The sequence below is a fragment of the Halichoerus grypus genome, chromosome 9 (assembly GCF_964656455.1).
Source record: "Halichoerus grypus chromosome 9, mHalGry1.hap1.1, whole genome shotgun sequence".
NCBI classification, from domain to species: Eukaryota; Metazoa; Chordata; class Mammalia; order Carnivora; family Phocidae; genus Halichoerus; species Halichoerus grypus.
The window spans coordinates 3,573,041-3,598,429 of record NC_135720.1 but is presented as its reverse complement, the minus strand read 5'-3'; the positions used below and the strand labels follow the sequence as shown (position 1 = coordinate 3,598,429).

Below are 25,389 nucleotides of genomic sequence, written 5' to 3'. Positions count from 1 at the left end.
AACACTCCACCTAATGGCAGCAGAGTATAATCTTCTCAAGGGCACTTGGAACATTCTGCAGGATAGACCATCTGTTAGGCCATAAAACAACCTTAATAAGTTCAAAAGAATAAAAATGATGGAAAGTATTTTCTCTGGCCACAGTGGAATAAAATTGGAAATTTGGAAAACCCACAAATAGGAGAAAAGTAAACAACACATTCCCAAACAACCAAGGAGTCAAAGAAGAAATAAAAGGGAAATCATAAAATACTTCCAGATGAATGAAAATAAAGACACAACATATCAAAACTTATGGGTGCAACTAATGCAGTGCTTGGAGGGAAATTTATAGCTGCAAATGCCTAGACCAATAAAGTGGAATGGTCTCAAAGTAATAACCTAAGCTTCCACCTTAAGCCACAGGGAAAAAGAGCCAACTGCCCTTAAAGAAGGAAGGGAATCACAAGGATTAGAGTGGAGATTACTAAAATGGAGAACAGAAAGACACTATAGGAAATCAGTGAAGTCAAATACTGGAACATAAAGGTTCATAAAAACATTATTCACAGTAGCCAAAAGGTGGAGATAACCCAAATGTCCCTCAGTTGGTGAATGGACAGACAGGGCATGGCATATCCATAAAATGGGGAATTACTCATCCATAAAAGGCAATGAAGAACTGACACCTGCTACCGCATGGAAAACATTATGCTCGATGAAAGAAGCCAGACATAAAAGACACACACGATGTCATCCCAATCATGTGAAAGTCCAGGATAGGAAAATCGATGGAGACAAAGCAGATTCATGATTGTTTAAGGATGTGGAGGGATAGGGGCAGGGGAGCATGGTCTGGAACGAAAGAGCATGAGGTTTCTTTCTGAAGTAATAAAAATGTTCTAAAATTGACTGTGGTGATGGCTGCACATACCCATGAATATGGCAAAACCCATGGAATTCTGTGTTTCTAATGGGTGAATTATACCTCAAAAAAGCTGTTGCTAAAACATATAACCTCATGAGAGGTCCTGACATTAGCACATACACAGTATGTGTTTATACATAGTACCTTTTTGAGGTAACATCATATAGAATATAAGAAAATCGGGGGGGGGAAGAAAATTAAAATGCCACTTATCACCTAATATATTATATGGACTGGGGATTGGAAAGAATTAGATAGTCAGATTTAAATTTATCTTTTGCTGCAGAGTACATGGTACATCCTATACGGTTTTTTTTTTTTTTAAGATTTTATTTATTTATTTGACAGAGAGAACACAAGTAGGCAGAGTGACAGGCAGAGGGAGAGGGAGAAGCAGGCTCCCCGCTGAGCAGGGAGCCCGATGCGGGGCTCGATCCCAAGACCCCAGGATCATGACCTGAGCCGAAGGCAACCGCTTAACCGACTGAGCCACTCAGGCACCCCCATCCTATACAGTTTTAAGGATCTTATTTATTTATTTTAGAGAGAGAGAGATCATGTGCATGTGCGTGCACAAGGGGGGAGGGGCAGAGGGAAAAGGAGAGAGAGAGAGAGAATCTCAAGCAGGCTCTGCCCTGAATGTGGAGCCCTACGTGGAACTTGATGCAGGGCTCAATCTCATGACCCTGAGATCATGACCTGAGCCAAAATCAAGAGTAGGACGCTCAACCAACTGAGCCACCCAGGCGTCCCACATCCTATGCAGTTTTACACCTAGTTTTAGAAGGATCATGCTTGGAGTCCAATCATGCTTGGAATGAAACCCCGTCTTCCAAGTGTATTTAGCAAGTGCGCCATCACAGGAAGTATTTTATCATTAGCTTCTCTTTGCTTTCAAAATAACATTTAAATCATTCAACTTACTAGTGTCCTTGTCCCTCTAGAAGGACCTCTGAGGAAAAGTTACTGTTTAGTATCTATATGAGTCTTTTTCTTAGAGAGAGGGTGAGGGCATCCTGCCGATGATTTCGTAGGTGGATGCCAGTGAGTGGAAGTGACAGGTTGAAGTGTCTGTTTCGGCGAGGTGGTTGGCAGCAGAGGCAGGGAAACTAGCTGTTCGGCTTGATCTGTGTGACACTGGCATTGCCAGTATTAGAGCCGGGAGGACAGGGACAGGGGTCCCATTTGTAGAACTGAATTCGTTTGTGCCTCACAGGTTAGAGTCACCCAGTCAAATGCCCTGCATCTGTGGACTAAACAGGTCACTCTAAAGCATCACTCTGTTCCAGGCGGACAGAAGGAATGGTACTTTGTTCAAACAAAGGTGCTGACTTCAGACGTCTGGGAGTGAATGCCTAGGAATACAGGGAAGACACCTCAGTCTCGGGAGGCCCTGTGCTTTCTGCAGTGTGTCTCCTTCCTCCTCTGAGGGTGTGCAGAACCCAAAGGCCAGCAACACAGTGAGTCACTGTCACTAGTCTTTGCATGTTTTCTGGAGACTTCTGGGATTGCTGGCCACTGGGCAGTTCTACACCAATCCAAACTTGGACGGCGCAGTTTTCTTTGATTCTCCAAAAACTGCTTTGTTGAATTTCTAGCATGTTCTGACACTGTGCTTGGTGGTGGGGGTACAGAAGTAAATAAGATAGTTTCTGCCATCATGAAAGTCACAGTCTGGAGAAGGGGGGAGACATAAATAGTTGCAGAATACCAAGAGATTGAGAAGAAAGTATCTCGTTGTCAGGAGGAGAGAATGATCTACTCTTCCTGCGTGTGTGCGTATGTGTGCACTTGAGTGTGTGTGCGCAGGTAGGTTCATGTGTGTGCACGTGCATATGTGTGCACCGGTGCGTGCACACGCGCGCGTGTGTGTGTGTGTGTATGGAGTGGGCTTTGGGAAGATTTCATGGACTGGAGGCTGGTCTTGAAGAATGACTGCCAGAGAAACTACGGGAGAGAGATTCTGCAAGCGGAGGGTCCTGACGTGCCATAAAGAAGATGCCGTGCGGGGGACCCTCGGGCTGTCTGGCCCTGGGTCCTATAGCTCAGTGCAAGGGGGAGGGCTGGAGGATACGGCTGGGAGGCAGCCTGGGTCAGACCAGCTGTGTCAGGAGTATATGTATACTTTCTCTCAAGTGGCAAACAGTATTTGAGCCCCTGATGGGTGGAGCCACCTCAGGGCCAGGGTCAGGGTTGGGTGAATTCAGAACATGTCCCAAGGCAGAGTCAGCTTTGGGATAAGATCCGTGTGCAATTAAGTGCAAAGGAAAACCATGCAAAGCAGAAAACAGGTACATTTTTAAAATGCAATTTTCCATGAACACCCTGCCCTTTCCCCGTTTCCTTGTGACAGGGACCACGTTTCACTTACAATGAAGCCAGACCATATTCCCCAGGTGCTGGCGTCAATAGGCTTTTTGCCTGAGTAAGGACCTCACAGCCGACCCGAGGGATTGATTCTAATCTCTGGCATGTGGGCGGACAGCATCCCTCCACAACCTAGACGACTAGCAACCACACACTTACGTGGAACGACGCTGCCCTCCTGGGGGACACATACACACAAGCCGGGCAAAGAAGGGGGACATTTTCAGGAACATTTCAGAAATCTACTTGAGTGTCAAGACATGGACGGTTAAGATCCACTAATTCGCCGTGGGAGAGTGGCAGCGGGAAGCACACTTGTGAATGTGCTAAGCTGACAATCATTACAAAATTCAAAGGAGCGGCAAGTGAAACAAGACAAAGGCAGCCATCAGTCATGCACTGGGCAACGAGCTGGCAGCCATCCTCTCCCCCTCAAGATAGCTGCAGCCTCCGCGTCACCCGGGGAAGGAGCACTGCGTCTCCGGCTCTCTCTTTATCTAATCTGCACTGGAAACCCGTGAACACAGGGACTCTGATATTCTCACTCCACAAGATCTAACTCCCAGGCCTGGGACCTGCTCTGGGAAAGGCCAGACACTGAAAGCAAGCAGGTTGATGATAACCCCTTGCAATAATCTCCAGTAACCCCTAAACGCTGGGAAGCCTACTGCTCTTCAACGTGGCCACGCGACCCGAGATACTTCAGACAAATCCAGGGGAGTCTTTTAGAAGTAAAATGCCCATCCTTCACTTACTCACAAAACACCAACTCACTCAGGAGAAGGGAAGATTGTGTTGGGCTGGGAAGGCCAGGTTCTTGGGTTGTTTGCAAACTTGCAGATAATTATTTCTAATCAGACAGAACTGTAACCCCTCCCGGAGTGTAGCAGTGTAACTCAAGCTTTTCACCTTGTCTTACAGCTAATGTGGGGTTTCTGCAGTTGGGATGTGGGGCTGGGCAACTGTTGGCTTCCTGCGGGCATGGTGGCCATGGTGGGCGTGGCGAGCGGGACAAAAGAAATTAAAGCGACACAGATGCTGATCTGATGCTCTTTTGGGAACACAGATACAAAATACTACACATCTGGATGCTCCGAAACCATCCTATTTGCTGTTACTCCAAAGATCATGCTGTACCTTGCTCTTTGCTCTGTGAATCTCGAGCTTAGGCCAAAAGCAATAAAATGGGATTTGACCTTCCACGGGACCCCCCATGTCCCTCTTCTGTACTCCTGACCATCCCTCCTTCCTGTAGCTGCCCCTCACTCCCTCTGGTGCCCTCTCCCCGACCTTCGCGCATGGCCATGGGAAGGCGTGGGGCTTAGAAGCCGACTGGGGCCCATCCAGCCCATGTCTCCCTGTTTTCAAATCCCTTGAGTTTCTCTAAGAAGGAGTGTTGGTGGCTAGTCCCACGGCAGTGAGGATGTAATTTCTCACGCCACAAAATCAGATCATCCAGAATGGATGGAGCCATCAGGAGTAGTCAAGTCATGGAAAACACCTTCTAGCATTTTCTCTTACACCCAAACCTACTCTCAACACGCACCAAGGAGGGAGTAAACTCAGCTGCAGCAGTGTCACACACAATATGTTGTCCCTAACAGAGAAATTCCGTATACGCTTGGGAATGGACTCAAGTCCGCGGACTCTGGGCCAGCAAACACCGTGGGTGTTGTTGGCTGAAGTCCCTGAGCAACACCCACTGCCAGATGAACAGACACACACAATGGGAACAGCTTTGGAGGGACCTGCTTTGCTCCTTCAGAGAAAGGGGGAGTAGCATGGTGACCAGGAAAGGGGGGGAGGACAGGGGCACTCGCTTCCTTTGTAAGCCAACCAGCACCACCATCGCCCAGTCCAAAAAGGGAGTGGGTGTGTGTGGCCAGGGTAACTTCAAGGAAAGCTGACAGCACAAACAATAGGAATGGAAACTTCCCTGAAACCCTGGCTTTCTCTGAATGGGGTCCTTTCCAAGAAGAGTTCACACAGAGTTTACCCACAGTACCCTATTTGTCACAACTAAAACCCCTTGGAGATGTCTGAGTCCTCGCTATCACACCTGCAAATTCACCATCGTGTTGACTGTTGAAGAGAGAAGAGAAATCAATGTGATTTGATCAACAGCAAAAAAACCTGTTGATTAGGTTTTGTGAACAGGTTTCACAGAACAGGAAATACCCCTGTTTTCAGTCTCTACGAGAAGAGTCCAAGATTAAATACATATACAAAGAGGTGCAAAACCAAGCAGATAAACAGAAACATCTTTGCTAATTGTGTGCTTGACCATCCCATACATTGGGTCAAGGAAGACGAACACGCACACTGTAGAAAAATATAGCCAATTAGCCCCATCCCCTGTTACAGGAAGTCTATAGCCAAATACACAATTATGGTGTATGTCCATGGTTCCCTCACTCTCCACGTTAACCTGATTCCATCTCTGCCTATTAAATCCTCTCCTTGTAAAGGGCATCCCCTTTCTACTGCAGACCCCGCTGTCCTCGTGGCTACATCTCTAGGGCAAACCTCCTTCTCATGGCAGGTGGATCCCCTGCATCCGCAGCGCCCAGCACTACCCCAGCCCCGAGATGGTACCCATGGGGACAGGACTCGGGGATTCCTGTAAAGCTTTCAAAGACAAAACCTTTTTTTTTTTTTTTTAATTTAAATTTTTTATTGTTATGTTAATCCCCATACATTACATCATTAGTTTTAGATATAGTGTTCCATGATTCATTGTTTGTGCATAACACCCAGTGCTCCATGCAGAACATGCCCTCCTCAATACCCATCACCAGGCTAACCCATCCTCCCAACCCCCTCCCCTCTAGAACCCTCAGTTTGTTTTTCAGAGTCCATTGTCTCTCATGGTTCTTCTCCCCCTCCGATTTCCCCCCCTTCATTCTTCCCCTCCTGCTACATTCTTCTTCTTCTTTTTTTCTTTCTTAACATATATTGCATTATTTGTTTCAGAGGTACAGATCTGAGATTCAACAGTCTTGCACAATTCACAGCGCTTACCAGAACACATACCCTCCCCAGTGTCCATCACCCAGTCACCCCGTCCCTCCCACCCCACCCCCCACTCCAGCAACCCTCAGTTTGTTTCCTGAGATTAAGAATTCCTCATATCAGTGAGGTCATATGATACATGTCTTTCTCTGTTTGACTTATTTCGCTCAGCATAATACCCTCCAGTTCCATCCACGTCGTTGCAAATGGCAAGATCTCATTCCTTTTGATGGCTGCATAATATTCCATTGTATATATATACCACATCTTCTTTATCCATTCATCTGTTGATGGACATCTTGGCTCTTTCCACAGTTTGGCTATTGTGGACATTGCTGCTATAAACATCGGGGTGCACGTAGCCTTTCGGGTCCCTACTTTTGTATCTTTGGGGTAAATACCCAGTAGTGCAATTGCTGGATCGTATGGTAGCTCTATTTTCAACTTTTTGAGGAACCTCCACACTGTTTTCCAGAGTGGCTGCACCAGCTTGCATTCCCACCAACAGTGTAGGAGGGTTCCCCTTTCTCCGCATCCCCGCCAACATCTGTCATTTCCTGACTTGTTAATTTTAGCCATTCTGACTGGTGTGAGGTGGTATCTCATTGAGGTTTTGATTTGGATTTCCCTGATGCCGAGCGATATTGAACACTTTTTCATGTGTCTGTTGGCCATTTGGATGTCTTCTTTGGAAAATCAAAGACAAAACCTTTTAAACCAGGGATGCTGTTTTAGACTTTGTTATGTTCCCCATAGCACTAGCATGGCACCAAATGCAGTGTAGGTCTTCAAAAAATACTTCCTGGGGTGGTATGACAAAGTCCATGAATTCAAGGGATTGTTCAAATAATTTGATATAACATAATTGTGTTATGTCAAATATAACCAACAGTAACTGGACCTTTAGCTGGAAAACTATTCATATACAGCTTCTGGTCGTAATTCATCTGAAATATAAGATGGCTATTATCATTTAGGATATAGATAATTTTGAGGAAAGGCAAGGTATAGAGTCTGCTTTTTAAAAAGATTCCCTAACTTTAAAAATATGACAATTGCCTGTGCACTATTAATATAATAACTAAAGCCATCATTTGCTGAATGATGAAGGCTTCATTTAAAGATTACAAATCTGGGGCGCCTGGGTGGCTCAGTCATTGGGCATCTGCCTTCGGCTCAGGTCGTGATCCCAGGGTCCTGGGATCGAGCCCCGCTTTGGGCTCCCTGCTCAGCGGGAAGCCTGCTTCTCCCTCTCCCACTCCCCCTGCTTGTGTTCCCTCTCTTGCTGTGTCTCTCTCTGTTGAATGAATAAATAAAATCTTTAAAAAAAAAATAAAGATTACAAATCTCATTCATTTGGATTCAAACTGAGATTGCTTATAATAACACGGGTAATGATGAGAGAGAAAGAAGAGCAGACAGGCCCATGCCCCTCTAAGAACTTGGAGGTAAAGGAAATATTCCTGGTACAGAACCCTAATAACATCAGGGATGGAAACACATCCCAGGAAAATTCAGAGAGGGGCTGACATGGAGTAATGGTTTCAGAAACGCACATTTTAGCAATGTGTGGCTCTTCAGAGAGGGGAAGAGATAGAGTCTGGAAAGCAAAAGCATTTCTATCACCAGAAAAATGTTCTCAACCAGGCAACAAGAGTACCTCAGTGATGTTAACTGTGGTCTGGATGAAACACCTTTTAGACAGTTATTTCCCTTTGCTTTCATTCTGTACTCCCTAAGCAACCTTCTGACGATGGGATTGGCTTCTTAGATGTCTCACTATCATGGAAGAGTTTTCCATGGGTCCCAGGCAGGAGCATTCTGGCTCCTAGACAGGGCTTATCGCCATTATAAGTCAATAAATTAGTGTTCTAATAAGCAGTTAAGTTTGCAGTGTGATGTCATGTAAGGTGATTGATACAGTTTCTGATCCCACTCAGCTAAATATAGGGATTGGAACCAGAGTCAAAGTCATTGTCCCATCCCCCCATCCTGCCTCCCATCCTAATGATTCTCTTCGTCCTCAGTGTTAACATTCCTCCCTATTAAAACCTCAAACTATAATTAAATCAATACATTTTGCTAGGAGCTTCCTGGCAACCAAGACAAGAAGGGAAACCTTGGAGGGTAATTAATTCTCATTATCTAATAACAGAATCCTTTGGGAACTAGTATTTGGGATGTTAAAATCCTATCTTCATTTACCATCTAGACTTTAGGGAGAAAAAGACTTGTGAATAACAGTTTTACATGGTTTCATTCAAGGAAAACCAGATTTTTCACAAGAGTTTTTGTAAGATGACACATTCTTCTTAGACTTAACCCCAGGGATCTCCCTATCAGAGTAGGTGATTTAGAACTTACTTAAGTCTTTGAAAAATGTTAACCCTGTAATCCTCTCTAGGGATGCTAGCATATAAATGTTGTGATCCCAAAGCCAGTTGTTTAAAACACAGAAAATATATCCCCATGGAAACAGAAGTCTTATAATTATGGGAATTCCTGGGGGAAGTCCAGAAAAATCCTATTTGATCCTGAATGTGGCTGAAGGGATGCTGACGGTAACCATGATCAAACACCACGTTTGGGTTCCTGGACCTGACCCCACTCAGGGTACTTCAGCGGCTCCCCCAGCCCTGCCCTGGTCCTGCTCCCAGGTGGGGTTGGCACAGATCCCTCCTCTCTGCTCAGAACGAAGTCTCCGGGTGCTCAGGCCCTAGTCAGCACCCCCTGCTCATGGAGGTCCCAAGAGCACTGAACTGGGACTCAAAGGTCTTCCATGGTGTCGGAAGCGAGGCTTCCCTGAGCCTCAGAATTCGAACCCTGCGGTGCTAATTAGGCCACCATTCAAGGATGCCGTGGGGGGTGGACAGCTCCTCAGCAAATTACCAAACAGTCTTGGTTTCAAGGGAATCCTGTTCAGGGCTGCAAAGAACTGAATCACAAATACAATTTTGAAATGGAATTCTTGGAGCCGCCTTTACTGTATTTTTACTGTTTTCTTTCCTTTTTTTTTTTTTTGCTCTTACATGAAATACTGGTTGGTAGCGGTCAGTTTGATGCTCACCTCTTCTAGGCTCATGGGTGACCTAGGTTTAATGTTTCCTAATTTTTCAAATGCGTGATCTTGCTTTCACCATGTTTCTATTATAATTCATTCAGGATTTTAGTCCAATCTCTTGCCAGTCTGCTCTATTCCCTTCTCCCACAAATATCTCCTCCATGCCCATGCTAATCTTTCTTTAAATTAAATACCTTTTCCTTTGGGAAGCAGAGTGGTGCTGCCCAGCAGAACATGGTGGTGGAAATCATCTACTTCTGTGCTCTCCCATAAGTAGTCACTCACCACATGTGGCTACCCAATAATGTAAGGACATTTGTATTGGTTTCCACACCGGAATTAAGTTTGACATTGGGATTGAATTATGTGCGTGTGTGTGCATGCAGCTTCCTAGGATCTTTCTCCCTTTAAGGCGTCGGACAGGAGGGATGAGCAGCCCTTCCTATGATCAAGTCTGAACAGAAAGGTGCTGATTTTGCTCTTGATCCTCCCACAGATAGGAGAAAATCTCCCCCTGGCTGTAAGATGTCACCGTTTGCTGCTTGTAGGGTTCTACCAATCTGTCCTGGCCCAGGTTCAAAAACAAAAACAGACAAACCATCTTGACCCCCACCTCCCCTGTCAACTATCACCCACTTCTTTGTTCTTTACAATGAAGCTCATCTACACTTTCTGCCTTCCACAGGGGGCCACGGAATACACCGCCCCTTGAGCCACACCTGCAGCGAAATGGAGCTCTCCACGGCCAATGCAAAGTCCTTTTGGTTTTATAAATATACAAAACCAGACAGCTAAGAGGTTACAAATTTCCATGTTATAAACACACCTAAATACACCAACTTATCTCTTTTCAAGATAGCCACCACCTTCTCTGCATTAGAAACAAAGAAATGCACATTTGTTTTGTATTGAAGGTACTTTACCTCCGAGGTTCTAATAGTCCCATTTCATTAAAAATGTCAAGTAAATTAGGAACTTTTTGCTGGATATTTTGTTTCGCCATAAAAACCATCAGATAAAAGTAATGTAAATGATTTTTGCATTGAAAATGTCCGTGCTTGATAGTGATTAGGGATGTTATTCTTTGTTGTAATATTAAAGTACTAATTTGGCAGCGGTATTAATCAAGAAGGCTCCTGACTTAACTTCAAAAAATAAAAGAGCTAAAAAGCAAGTAAAAAAAAATCCTCAAAATAGAAAAAAAGAAATAAAAGAGAAAAAAGTCATGTGGGTGTTTTAGAAAACTCAGTAAGCCTGCCATTCCCAAACACTATTCTAACATCGAGAACCCCCATATCTTTCCCAGTCCTGGACAGTTTTCTTGGGCACTTTGCCCAGGAGACCCCACTCTGGAGGAGGAGAGGATACGGAGGAAGGGCGAGAAGAGCCCCGAGGGCTGGTGTGGCACAGCAGGGCCCCTCCGTACCTGCTGCATTGCAAGACTCCTCGCTGCCTTCTGCTGGGTCATTGCTCATCTGCTCCCAGGAGTCTGCACTGCTTCTCAGAGTCAGCAAAGCCGGTCCTTTGCTCCCACTGCTAAGTGTGAAGGGACGGCAGCTGGCTGGAAGGGACAATAGGATATGATATTAATGTCGACTACCCCTAAAATGGACCATTATAATCAGGAGCAGGGCTCCCCCTGGGTCTCCAGTAACAGGGCATTTGTGAGATAGGCATGGTCTGACCAGGGCTGAAGCAAATGCCATCATGGTGCACAAGGGTTGAGAACCACTTTTCTAGATCCATACCCTCAGGGGATCAGCCTGGCAGTGAAACTATGAAGGAGCAGATCAAGAGTGCCCTTTGCACCAGATTCTGGGAAATCACACCTTCCTGGTAGCCGTCCCGCCCCCGAGGCACCCAGGATGTGAATTCACACAAACATTGCTGATCTCTGAACGGCAGAACAGTGGAGAGCATCTTCCCAGTTATTTACCACAAATCAAGAGCAATCTTGTTCCCAGAGGGAGACCTTGTCAACTATCACCCACTTCTTTGTTCTTTACAATGAAGCTCATCTACACTTTCTGCCTTCCACAGGGGCCACGGAATACACCGCCCCTTGAGCCACACTTGCAGCGAAATGGAGCTCTCCACGGCATGCTGAGGTTTTATAGTACTGACCAGGAGGAAAAAAGTCTTCAGGGATGATAGAGGTTTAATTCAGAAATGTGTAAGTGGAGATGTGGGGCTTAGCCAGCCCCTTTTCACAAAGGTCATGGAAGTTTACTCTCATTAAGGAGGGTGACTAGGCTGGGGACCACTGAACCAAGGGCAGAGGAGCCAGGGGAAGGGCACGGGGACAACAGCAGGGATTCAGGACTAAACAGAGGGTGGCTGGAAGATCAGGCCGAAACAAAGGAGACCAGAACCATGGCAAACACTGGGGCTTTTAAATGTTCAACCCTGTCGTCCCTGGGCCATGAACAGCAGGATGGAGAGGCGGGGGGCGGAGGGGGCTCCCGTGTGTATTTGTGGGGGTGCAGCTATGAGCTAGTGTTTGTGGGCCTCTGTCGCTGTCTGCACCTTTCATGCATGACTGGCAGAAGCCAAATCAGGTCCCAGTGTCTGAAGTGAACAGTCCCATGACAATCGATGGTAAGTCCTACGTACAGATGTCAGAATGCGTTATTGGTGGGAGGATGACTTTTGATATGTAATAAATACTTTGGATTGAAATGTCCCTTATCATTATGAAGTATTTTCAGACAGCTTTACCAAAGCACAATCGGCGTATCAGCGGTTCGCGTCTAACCAGAGCACGCGGACAGATTCTGACACATGTAGACACCATGAAACCGTCACCAGCATATTTTGAGCAATTACAGTTGAATGGAAAAAAAAAAAACAACCCAAATACAAAAGCAAAAGGAGCCAGATGCCTCGTGTCTGAGTCTCAGTTTCTGTCCTCTCCCCGCCCAGCACGGGACCACCTGCTTCGCGTGCCCCTCACGACCGAGTCAAGCAGGCTCTAGGTGGAGGGACCTGACGATTTCCTACTCAGGCAACCCAGTCTGCCTGGAGCCTGCCGGACGGAGCGCCATCAATCAGCCGGGCCTGGCTGCCGTGGGGGGAGCTCCCGGGGTGCGGGCAGTCCCCGGCTTGCCGCTCCTGAGCCCCTGGCTGCCAGTCCTGTGAGTCAGATCTCCCGCGCCTTTCAGACTACGGGATGCTCTGACAGCATCTGGGTCCAAAACACAGAACCCAGGTTTCTTCCTAAAGTAAGAGGACTAGATAGTGACTGAAAATCAACCATGAACACTGCAGATAAAGTAAATTAAAGGTCGGTGGGAGGTGTAGCTCACCACGAAATCCGGAGCAGGTGGGGGGCGACAATACCTCTCTACTCTGACCCACAGAGCCTGAATGGTGGCCAGGTGTTGGGGTTCAGGCATTGACAGGCCTGTTGTCAGAACGGGGGAAACAGGAATGGAATCGCTAAGGGGTCTTTGTGGTCCTTGAGAGAAATCCATGAACTCTCCCATTAATGAAATGGGAGTCCCTGTGACTAGCTGGATGCAGCCCAGCATCTAAAGCTGGGGGGCAGTTATCGTTCTGCAAACAAAGCGATGGCCGGTTGTGAACCCACCAAGAATGTGTGTGTGTGTTGTGTGTGTGTAAACACAAGTGGTGTCGCTCAGGGGCTCCCGTGACTCCCCCAGGCAGCAACTTGGCAAGAAGAAGGTCCAAGACGGGTTTTTCTTCCCATCCCGCAGAGCTCTGACCACGGTCTGACCCAGAACTGTGAGCGCCGAGCAGAGCAGGACGGCTGGAGGAGAGTGGTGGCTCCTCGTGGGGGAGGCTGGCGGCCCAGGCAGGGGGGCTGAGAGAGGACGGCCGGAGCCGAGCGGCCCCTCGGTGAGCCCGCGGGGCAGGGAGCAGCTGACCCTCGTGTGGTCTCCGGGACTGTGCCCTTATTCATACTCAAAACTGGCAAGGTTTAGGGACATACAGATTACTAAAGTTTTCGAGATAAGCAACCATATTTTTATACAGATGAAAATTAGGATTTAAAAGTTTTAAATAAGATTGAAAACATCCATCCTGGAACGACACTGTGCCCCTGCCCTCAGCTCAGAGCCTGCATGTGCGTCAGACGAGCATCATCTAAATTTGAGCCAGTGTCGTATCTAGACGTTTTCCCCTCCCAATCTACCGTTCAGCAGATTCAGGAATGTTGTGTCTTGGGCCACTGAAAAGGCCAAGTTTCCTTGAAGGAGAAGGAACCTGTAGGAAAGTAATAGATTCCATGAGTGTGAAAGGGAGAAGCAGGGGAGGGAGGAGCAGCGGAGAGAGGACACACACGCACACACACAGGTGTGCACGCACACACGCACACACATAACACACGCTAAGCCTCTTCCGCGTGTGAGGAGCTGGGTAACATGGGAGACTAGTTGGATGAATCAAGGCCCAGGGAAAAAGACGGCGATATAAACCTGCCTGACAGAGCGTGAGGATGATGAAATCCTTCTCAACAGTGGGGAGCCTCCTTCCTCTGGCGGCTGTGCACTGTGTTTGGGAAGGTGGGGGCCTCCGTCCTAATTTCCCAGCCATCCATGTCTTCCACTGGGGCTCCACACAGTTACCACTGCAAATTGCTTTCTTCCCGAGCTGTATTTTATTCTAGCAGAGCAGGTAGTTTCCCTTTCTTCTGTACACGGGGACTGGGATCGAATGTAACAGTAAATGCAGGCCCATTTACCTGGAAGTCCTCCTCCTCAGAGCCTGGACCGCAGAGCTGCATCGCACGCCGAGGACAGATGATGGGGACAGAAGCCTCACGGAAAGACCACTGAGTCACTCTGTCATCCAGACTCGGAAAGCCCAGACAAGAGCCTTGCATCCCCGCCCGAGTTCTGTAGACACCAAGAGTCAGGGCGTCCTTCTGACATTTGGGGCCTGGCTTGTAAGTTTCCACAACTGTGAAATTCACAGATTACTTAGGACTGATTTGGTTTGTGAAATTCACAGTAGGGACTGCTTTATATAGCAGCTCCTTCCCTTTTTTACTCTCTGAATCTGCTCTTGCATATTGTAGGGCAAGGTGGACAGGGTGCTTCAGTGGGGGCACAAGCCCCCTGGACTCCCAGGGACTTGGGTTCTGAGGTGGAGTGAGCACCTGACCTTTTATGAGGAAGGTGGAGGCGATGCTATGGTTTGTTACAAGCAGGTTTCAGAGGAGTAGGCCTGAGAAAGAGATAATGGGCTTGGAGACCAGTACGTTAGTGACCTGTGAGAACAGCTGTATGGGGAGGGGGCAAGCCCGTCTGAGAGGAGTGGACACAACATGGCGACATTTGCAGGGAGATGCAGAGCAGAGGAGCCTGGATGGTGGCCTGCGCGGAGAGCACGCAGAGGAGGTTCTCCTTAGGCTGATGGAGCCCCAGCCCAGCTTTAATACTGGGGGCAGGAGCTGATGGTGAAGGGGACTCATGTTCACGGACAAGACCACCGAGGACTCGGAGCCTGGCCACAGTGTGACGGGACTGCTGGAAGGATTAAGAATGGTAAGCCCTGGGGAAGGATGGGAGAGTGGCTTTCCTTTGCATTTAGGAAAAACGAAGAGATGGGTGAAGACAAGAGGATTCTGTCCTGAAGAAACTAAGAGAGAGCAGGCGCTCAAGATGGTTTTGAATGTCTGAGTGAAATGAGTGTCTGTGAACCAAAGTCTTTTTCATGACTATACCTCAAATTTTTTTTAAATTGTGGTAAATGTACAAAACATAACATTTGCAATTTCAACCATTTTAAAGGGTTTGTTTCTATGGCATTAAGCACATTGGCCTCATTGTGCAGACATCATCACTATCCATCTCCAAAACGCTTTTCATATTCTCACACTGAACCTCTGTGCCCATGAAACACTGACCCCCACATGTCCTCCCCACAGCCTGTGGAAACCACCATTCTACTTTCTGTTTCTACAAGTTTGCCTACTGCAGGAATTTCATATAAATGGAATCATGCAATATTCCATTGTCCTTCTGTGACTGGCTTCTTTCACTTAACAAAATGTCCAGGGTTCATCCATGTGCCAGAATCTCCTTCCTTTGCACGGCTGAATAGTATTCCATTGTACGGAGAGACCGCAATTTGTTTTTCCATCTGTCAGTGGACTCTTGGCTTGCTCTCACCTTTTGGCTTTGTGAATAACGCTGCTGTGAACATGCATGTGCGACTATCTCTTCTAACTCCCACGTTCACATCTTTTGGGTGTATATCCTGAAGCAGAATTGCTGGATCAGATGATAATTCCATGTTTAAGTTTCCACGCTGTTTCCCACCAACTACTGCACCACCTTACATCCCCATCAGCAAAGCACAGTGTTCTAATTTTTCCACATCTCAACAACACTGGTTATTTTATTTCTTCCTCTTAAAAAAATGATAACCATCCCAATGGGTGTGAAGTGGTATCTCAGTGTGGTTTTGCTCTGTGTTTCCCGAATGCTTAGTGATTGTTGAGCTCATTGCACGTGCTCATTGCACATGTGTCTGCCTTCTTTGGAGGGACGTCTATTCAAGTCCTTTGTCCATTTTTCAATTGGGTTGTTGGTGTTTTGCCGGTGAGTTGTAGGAATTCTTTATATACACTGAATATTGATCCCTTATCCAATACATGATCTGCAAATATTCTCTCCCGTTCCATGAGTTGCCTTTTCACTCTGTTAATTGTGTCCTTTGATGCACACACATTTTTGATTTTGATGAAGGCCAGTGTATCTCTTCTTTCTTTTGTTGCCCATGCTTTAGGTGTCATACCTAAGAAATTCTCAGCAGATACAAGGTCATAAAGCTTTCCTCTGACATTTTCTCTTAGGAACTTTATAGCTTTAGTTCTTACATTTAGGTTTTTGGTCAACTTTGAGTTAATTCTTTTAAAGTTAGGAAACATAGCATGGGTTTATTTGTTATCCCTGCACAGGGACACGTTAGTCCCCTCTGTACAGTTGCAGTTTTAGGGTACACCTGCCCAAACGAGGGTTGAAACAGTCTCTGGAGAAAATACATTACCATAAGCATATGAAAATAAAACTGTTTACAACACACTTATAATAAGTGTTCTCAATTTCGGGCATTCATTTACTTATCCTGGACGCACCAGATGTGCTGTTATTATTTAAGCATTCGTCTGCCGCCTGCATGCCCCGTGAAGCCTTTCCTTAAGGTTCTGACCCTGACTCTCACACAGTTCTCTCCATGTTGGCTGATGTCTTTCCCACTCTCAGTGCCAAGCCAGTGGGAGCCCAGCAAGACTTTTAGGTCCTCTTGTCAATTTTTCACAATCTGTAGATGGATGCTGTGATGTGGACATATTTGAAAGAGTTTGGATATTGATTTAAAACAAGGGGGATTGGGGCGCCTGGGTGGCTCAGTCGTTAAGCGTCTGCCTTCGGCTCAGGTCATGATCCCGGGGTCCTGGGATCGAGCCCCGCATTGGGCTCCCTGCTCTGCGGGAAGCCTGCTTCTCCCTCTCCCACTCCCGCTGCTTGTGTTCCCTCTCTCGCTGTGTCTCTCTCTGTCAAATAAATAAATTAAATAAATAAATAAATAAATAAAACAAGGGGGATTGGTTTGAAAACCTGTACATGGAGATTCTAGATGCCCAGATACTTTCTCCCACCCCCTGAAGAAACAAAGGGTTAATTCTTTGGAGAAACTAAACCAGGGAGTCTCTGGACTCAGACACACTGTGAAGGGATGAGGCTCCGGATGAGCAAGAACACCATAGAGTCAGCAGATCAGATTTCGAGGTGCCCCTACCACTGCCCCCACCCCTTCCTCCCATCCTGCTCCCAGAACACCTGCTTCTAGGCATACACCCTCCCCTACCCCTGCCCCTGACAAGAAGCAGGAGGGCTTTACCCTGGAGAGACTGAACTCTACCAAAGAAAAGACCTACAGGTACTGACATTTGGGAGGGGGGGTCTCCCTATGCAATCACACTCTATCAAGTTCAACTGGCAACAATCCCTGACCAGAGTTTCCAATGCCTTCCCCAACTTCCAACCTGCTTTCTCATGCCTCACACTTAAATAAGAAAGGGTGGTGAACGATACACGAACATACTTGAGGAAGGCTTCCAACAAGGAAAATAGGCTAAAATAATACACAGCTAAAAGAACCTGGGATAGGGGCACCTGGGTGGCTCAGTCAGTTAAGCATCTGCTTTTATTTATTTATTTATTTTAAAGATTTTATTTATTTGACAGAGAGAGAGAGAATACAAGTAGGGGGAGCGGGAGAGGGAGAAGCAGGCCGTCGCAGAGCACGGAGCCCGACGCAGGGCTCGATCCCAGGACCCCAGGATCATGACCTGAGCAGAAGGGAGACGCCTAATGACTGAGCCACCCAGGTGCCCCTGCTTTTAGCTCAGGTAATGATCTCAGGGTCCTAGGATTGAGCCCTACATCAGGTTCTCTGTTCAGTGAGGAGTCTGCTTCTCCCTCTCACTCTCCTCTGTGCTCTCTCTCTCTCCCTCTCAAATAAATATTAATAAATAAATTCTTTTTTTTAAAAAAAGAACATGGGATAGAGACCATACAGGGAGGGAAAATATTCTTAACATTGTAGTATTCTCAGAAAGAGAAGAAAAGATATTGCATTCATGGTAAAAAGAATGCTATAAAAGGAACAACTGGAGAACAGTAAAGAGTTTATAGGAATTAAAATAAAATATTAAAAATTATAAAAGTCAACAGGGAGTTTGAAGAATAAAATTGAAAAAAAATCTCCCAGAAAGTAGAACAAAAATACAAATATATCAAAAGGAGAGAAAAGATAAGAAAATATGAAGATTAATTTAGCATAGAATAAAAAAGTAGCTGAATTAAGAAATTATCAAAGAAATAATACAGAAAAATATCCCAGAACTGAAACATATAAATCTGCATGCTGAGTGACCCACCACGTCTGGGACAATGAATTTAAAGAGACCAAGGCACATCACTATGAAATATATATTATCAGCAAGGATCCAGAAAAGAGCCCAAGAGTTCCCGGAGAAGAAAAGAGGTCACAAACAAAGCAAAGACAACAAGAGAGCTTCATCAGACACTAGAAGATAGCAGAGTGGAGTGTCCAAAATTCAGATGAAAAATGATTTTCAACCTGGAATTCTGTATTCATTGCAAATATTATGGAGGGAGGAACAAAGATATTTTTAGACAAACACAATCTCAAGACATGGACCTCCCAGGTGCCCTTTGCCAGGAAGCTACTAGGCTGTGCTCTGCCGAAATGAAGGAGTAAACCAGGAAAAAGTGAAGCATGAGACAGTGGGGGCCGTGAAGGGATGTCCCGGAAGGACGGTGATAGGACCCAGGACATCAAGCACACAGCAGTGCAGCCCGTCTAGGAGGACCAGAGCTGAGCATGGTGGGACAGAGGGCTCAGATGGAGAAGACGTGGGTGGAGCTGACAGACTGCTTTCAAACACATTTTGGATAAATTTGGAAACCGTGTTGTCAGCTCTGGGACAGATCTGTTAGGGCATCTGGTGCAAAAATGTAAGAGAGAGCCAAAAAACGAAGGTACAACTAAGGTATAAGCACATGATAAAATAAGACTAATATTAATTGCAGGGAAAATAAAAGTTGTACAAGGGAAAAAAGAAGTGGAATCCAGATAACCTATTTGGCTCAGGACCAAATAACACAAATGGCAGTGTTTCCCCTGATAACGGCGATCGCAACACGCTGAGCTGGCAGGGCATGCAGAGCATGTGAATGGCAGCAACATCAGCCCCCAGCTCCGTAACAGGAACTCAGTGGATGATGTCTAAACAAAGAAATCATCAGGAAATAGCAGTATGTTATTTAGTAAAAGGGAAATAAGTAGCTAAAAAGCAGAAATAAGAAGCTTGGAAATGGTCATTTCTTGGAAGCAAGACATTTGTTCTAAGAAATTCAGTTTTGTTTGATTTTCTTAAATGATAGTATACAGTTTGGGGTGATCTTTTGACTTATCTATACTTCTCAGAATTTCAATGTGCTCACATTCAGGGTCACTGCTAATTTATAAAATCCCCCATGTGTATGGTAAGAAAGGTGCCCCTTTGGGGCAGAGCAGCCCCAGGCCAGCAAGGGGCAGGATAGGGTGGATTTCAGCCCTATCTGCCACCTTACCAGGGGCAACTTACACAGAACACACTGGGGACCACACAGCAGCCCTGCTCTAAAAAGTATGCACTGCTATGAAAATAGTGTAAAGATACAAAAAGGCATAAAAGACCAAAAAAAAGCCCCTATCTGAAATTCTCCTAAAATCAAGCCTCGTATCCTAAATGCCCTGTTATTTCTAAACTTCTTGTTTGAACATGAATGCCAATAATAAACAATACACAATGACTGAAATTAACATCAATCAATTTAACACTCTGAGAAGTGCTCTAAAATAATATGGGATTTGGCTGACCTGGATAAACAGTCATCCTCACGAAGGAAGGCCTGGCTAGGCATTTTAGGTGGTTTTTAGATCACTGAACCAATGACTGGATATGATTGCTAAGATGTCAGGCATTGTCGTGGATGAGTAAAATGTAAGTCAAGTCTCAAGAATTGGAAGACGGTCCCAACCGCCATCTTCTCTGGCTGGGCCATTTACGTAGTAGTGTTCTTAGTTCCAGGGTCTACGGAGGTCACTGACTGTGCTCACCCACTGTCTTGGAAAGGGCAAAGAAACCACACAGAACGTATGTATGGTTGTCTGTAAATAGTCTTAGAAATTAAGAATGTCATACAAAACAGTAATATCTTAGATTTTTTTTCAAAGTAGAGGGTTAAAAAGAGTTAAATGGACAGAGATTGACCAGTTGGAAAGAAGGACTCTCGAATTCCAATAGAGCTATTTAGAGATAACATGGGTATCGCCTTGCGCAGTTGGGATGAGAACCCGGCCCCTGTGGAGCAGGCCGGGAGGGCCAGGTTGAAGGGCTTTCTCGCTCTGACTGAGACTGGCTTCCAGTGTGAAGTGTTTTTGACTTACTGCCTTTCATCACTTCCCCTGAACCTTGAGCCAGGAAAGTACACTTCAAAAATATTTGATTTGGGTGTTCAGTAAGGAATGATTTCATCCCCAATCCAATCATTACTTCTTAACTTGAAAACACTTTTTATTTGCTTCAAGGTAAATGACACTTGGGGTATGAATGAAGACCCAGGAGAGTTTCCTCAGAAGAATGCTAGGCTTGAACTGTCCAACCGCCAGGAGAGAGAGCCCATTGTCATCCGGACTTCCCGTCCGCGCTCTAAGTGCCCCTTAGATGCTCTGACATCGTAAGTGCTTCCAGATTCCATCAGTGGTCCACAATGAATTGAAAAGCGATAGAATCCAGGTGCTTTTGCTGGTAAACAGTTACTGTGTAGGAAAAGTAGACAGAACAAGGATATTCATTGACTTCCCTGTGACATTCACTCACATCCGAGAGAGCTCTCTGCGCCTTTGGTTCCAGCAGGCAAGCTGTGCCCACTGCACACGCACTGGTTTGCACACATCACCCATCTCCTGCCATTGTGCCCTCTTCTTTTTAATTAACTCACTGATTATAATGTCTTAAATGGCATAAAGTGAAGACAGCCTATACAAAAGATGCCAATATATAAATTAAGGGAAGCTATGTCTCTAATAAAACTCCCAAAGAGCCTGGAAATTTCCTCTGAGAATTACTTCCTACACTCTTGCCTCAGCTAGCTATAAATCCTTGGTGCTGAAATGACACATTTCCTGGCCTTTCACTATTTTCTAGATCTAGGGGTTCCAAAGTAATTTCTTAGAGGAGCACTAAACCACAAATTTGTGTATGTGATCAGATACATTTTCCCCCCAAAGTTTTCAAGTGGTACGGAATTATTTACATGGTTATGCCAGATCATTTCAGCTGATTAATTTCATCTTGACATTAGATAAACTTCACGGAAATCTATTTCTGAGGCATGTCCAGTGCTGTCATATGAAGTAAACATGATGGGTTTCCTTTGCTATGTTCCCCATTATCAGTGGGAAGCAGAAGGTGGCTTTTCTTTAACCTAATGCTGCTCTGATTGCTTATAACTAAGAAACTAGTATTAATATTAACTCCTATTCATCCCAGAACGATGCCAGGCAAGGTAAGACCCTTGTGAAGTCTAGTATATACAAAGTTCGGGGTCTCTACTTCTACTGAGCACCTCGAAAACGCAGAGCGAACAGCAGGCCGCACCTTCGCAGGTCCTGAGACATGGTCTCCTGATCTTACGAATCCTTTCATAAAACTTCTTCCAAAATAAATAAATATATTTTTTGCACCCAGAAGCTTACTTTGAACTGCATTTTTGTTTGAATTCAACATAATTCCTCTTGATTCAATATAACGCAAGTGTGAACACAGCCTGATTAGAGAACACAACCTCTGCTCTGGAGAATAAAGCGAATGATTAGCCCTCACCCCCAGACCTCTGGTTATCCCCAGTCCAGTGGGGGCCTGAGACCAACACACATTTAACCATTTCAAAGCCAGTGGCGAGAGCCGAGGTCCAGGTCCCAGGCAGCCAGCCCTGATTCAGAGGAGGTGAGTGTCCCCCGCCAAGGCTGTGGAACTCTGACCTGGGTTGCAATTATAATTCTGAGATCTACTCCAGAGAACCTCCAATTAATTCCTGTGTCTCCTGTGCCCACTTCTGCCCTTGCCTTCCCCCTCACTTGTTTTCTTAGGAGACACGGGGGATGCTTGCTACCTGGTGTACAAAGATCTCTGTGTCCTTGAAATTTAAAATGTGACCTAGCCTACAAAAATAGGGAGGTTTCGTTGTCATTTTTCACTTGAACGTCCAGTTGCTCGCACCCAGTGCGGGGACTTGCTCCTCGCTCCGGATGGCAGGGACAGGAAGCAGTAATGGGACACCAGCTCTTTTCTGTCCCGCTCCAAAGCCCCCGTGGGGCCGCGTGAATTCTGAACCACGCAGGGCTCAAAGTAGAGTATATTTTGCTGCCATTGTTAACAATCCTATGCTTTAAATTCCATACTTTAGAAACAGCAGAGAGATGAATAACCCTTCGCCTTTTCCAGAGAAGTAAGGTAGGACATGAATTTTAACTATCTCATTTTGAGCTTTGTTTACAACATAAATGCTGTTTCTGATTAGCTGCCTCAAATTGGTTACTTAAACATTTTAAGCCAATTTTGAGGGTGTGGGAACAACCAAGGAATAAAATAAAGGTTTGATTATTTCTTTATTTTCCCTTGGAGGTCAGTCTATGAATTTTATTCAAATAATAGAATCTCTCTGTGAGATGCTGAAAAAAAAAAAAGAAAGAAAGAAAAAAGAACTTTATTTCACTGAGGACTGCATGCATGCCACGAATTATGTAAGCGATTCCAGAGAAGGGCCATTCATGTTTTCCGGCACGTGCCACAGGCTTCAAGGACAAGCATGGAGCTCGACAAAATTAAGATGAAAGCACTGTTGATTGTTAGTCAGCCACGACGGTAAGGGACCTTCGTCTGTGTGCCGACGGGGCTTCCCATCAGGAAGAGGAAGGCTGGGAAGCTGCCAGATACTCATATGCAAAATCGGGGACTTTACTTAAAATTGCAAAATCACAATAAGGCAGTAAATATCACCTAGGCGAATCTCCCAGGGGCTCAGAATTCACATCTATAAAATGAGTTTATAAAACCTGTCCTGTTCTCAAGGCCGCTTTTGAGATGGAGTGTCACAGACATGAGGTACGGCAGGGGAAGGCGAGGGGACAGACAGACGCACAGCCCGTGATCACTCCTGTTACCACCACTCCCACGGCAGTGGAGCCACAGTAGACAGCGAGACCACTGGAAAAGCCTGGCAAAAGCTCCGGCTTGCCCTCTTGCCTTGGCTAGCGGGAGATTAGAAGCGCTCCTCTCTGAAGTCCTTGGGAGACCCTCGGAGTCCTAGCCTTTGCATACTCCAAGTGCAATGTCAACGTTGCTTTTATCACGCTCAGCTGGTCCTCGTTGTTGTTCTAAGATATGTTTACAAGGGTAATTACCAGAAGTTTGCTCGTGTTTCCACACATGAGGTTGACTTGTACCACCAATAACCAAGAAGGAGAAATGCAGGTGCCGTCACAGGATGCAGGGTGGCCCGCTGTCGGGGGCTGCAGATCATCACGCAGACAATACCGCATCGGCCGTCTTTCCCACCAAAGCAGATGCGGGTTCGCTCTCCAGGGACGCAGAGGACCAAGACGTGGGGGGCTATTCGTGAAAGAAGATTTCCTCGTGGTGAGTAATTTTCAGAATTCATGAGACTTGGCCGTCAGACGTGAGGACTCAGTTAGTGTCCCTGAAAGTATGCGGCTGTTTCTTGGCTCTTGTTCTTCGTAAAGTGGTTGTTGCCTTTTGGACTCACTAGAAAAATCAACCATTTTCACTTTTCACTTATCCCTTCTTGCTGCTGCATGACCCGAGGCCTCCCCGGCACCCACTGCCTTCTGTCCCCCTGCCCCCCTGACCCATGCTGCGGGAGTTGAGTTAGACCAGAACGATCCACTTTCTTCAGACGCATCCACTCATTGCTGAGAGAATACGGTCTTAGAAATAACAGCTCTGTTTCTACTTGACCGAATACAGATGCGTATATAACATATGCATTACTGTGCACATGCAAGGCAGGGGAAGGGAGAGCCAAGGAGACACACAGCTGATAGGATAGATTCCTGGGGTTTCAAAGAGCAGAGACCACTCATCCCACCAGAACGGTCACACTCGGCGACATCCCAGCTCTCGGAGGAAGAAAGGAAGGAAGAACACAGGGACTCCAGCCACTCTCTGTTCTCTGAAGCAATCACATAAACAAATTGAGAAATATTTTATGGAACTGTAAAACACTATCAGGTTAAGAAAAATCAACATTTTTCCCCCCTTGGGGAAAAGAATTCTCCTCCATGGTTAGATAGAAATCTTAAGAATTTTATATTAGTAATCAGCCTAGCTGGCCTTATAAGTGAGCAAAATAGAGGACTGCCCAGATGATGTAATTCAAGCAATGTCAGCAAAAACTCAAAGGGATGAACACGGGGCTGAGTATGAGGGGAAAGAGGGGGGAGGAGGGTTGCAAACAGTCAGTGGTTCCAAGTTTGAATGAGATTCGGGCCAGTCACTTTTGCTGGTTCATTTGTAAGAGCCGGGGGGTTGGGAGGCCCTGTGGTCAGACCCCACCCAGTCCTGAGAATCAGCTTCTCTCTGCCTCCCACCATCAGGGTGTAGAGTAACACAGGAAGTCCCTTGCTGAGCTAAGCATGTAGTACAGTATTTTATAAGAGTTACCTACTAAAGGCAAACAAGCTGACATTTCCTTTTGGGGAAAAAATTCTCCACTTCACTTGTGACCCAACTGGAGATTATAGAGAAGCCCAAGTGTGTTCCAAACCAATAAAACAAAAAATAACCCCACGGGCAGATGGGCAAGTCTGGGGAGAATGAAATATAATGCACAATCGTGTGGATGGATAGTCCAAATGGAGAGGATTCTCCTGGAGGCACAGGAGGGGAGAGTGTCTGGAGGCATTTCTGTCCCTCCTTCCCTGCCCCCTACCCCAGCCTCGGAGCAGTCAGACTCCATGCTGCGTGCCCGGCCCCCGACAGGGAACATTCTCCCAGCTGTGATGACCTCACGCCAGACCCCACCGTGGAGGAGCCGAGGGCTGACTTCACACGGAGCCCAGGCCACACGAGCTCAGTGACTAACGCAGAGGGGAGTTCTTGGGAATTGACTTGACTTTCCTTCTCAGAATCACAGACTGCAGTTGTAGCCATATTGTGCTGAATCTTGTGGCATGGCTCTTACTCAGGAGCCCTCCCTGGAAGTCAGCGTGCAGGTCTTGTCAGAGAAACCAAAACCCGTGAATCACGTGGACCCAAGCTTGCTGAAGGCCAGGGGCCTTTCCAGGAACCCAGGGAATTTTTAAGAGACAATTCTAGCTGCCTATTTTCTCTTCCAACCTGTCCCTACAAGGGTTCAGGGTTTGGGAAGGACGGGAAGCTGACCCCACATTGACAGGCGGCCATGGGAGGGTCCCATGA

General features: G+C 46.1%; 1 protein-coding gene and 1 pseudogene across 7 annotated transcripts in view; one reads left to right on the top strand and one right to left on the bottom strand.

The window, feature by feature from the left end:
• PDE10A (phosphodiesterase 10A) overlaps positions 1–25,389 on the bottom strand; it is a 577,666-nt gene that overhangs the window by 326,514 nt on the left and 225,763 nt on the right. For 3 of the 6 annotated variants that reach the window (XM_036122880.2, XM_036122888.2, XM_036122882.2), the window contains one exon: positions 10,774–10,908. The exons of the other annotated variants lie outside the window; for them this stretch is intronic. In XM_036122880.2, coding sequence (XP_035978773.1) covers positions 10,774–10,908 — 135 coding nt within the window. The remainder of the gene's footprint in view (positions 1–10,773; positions 10,909–25,389) is intronic. 6 annotated transcript variants of the gene reach the window in all.
• The window catches only part of LOC118555036 (26S proteasome regulatory subunit 6A pseudogene), a 747,413-nt pseudogene that overhangs the window by 691,481 nt on the left and 30,543 nt on the right, over positions 1–25,389 (top strand). The gene's annotated exons all lie outside the window — the stretch shown is intronic.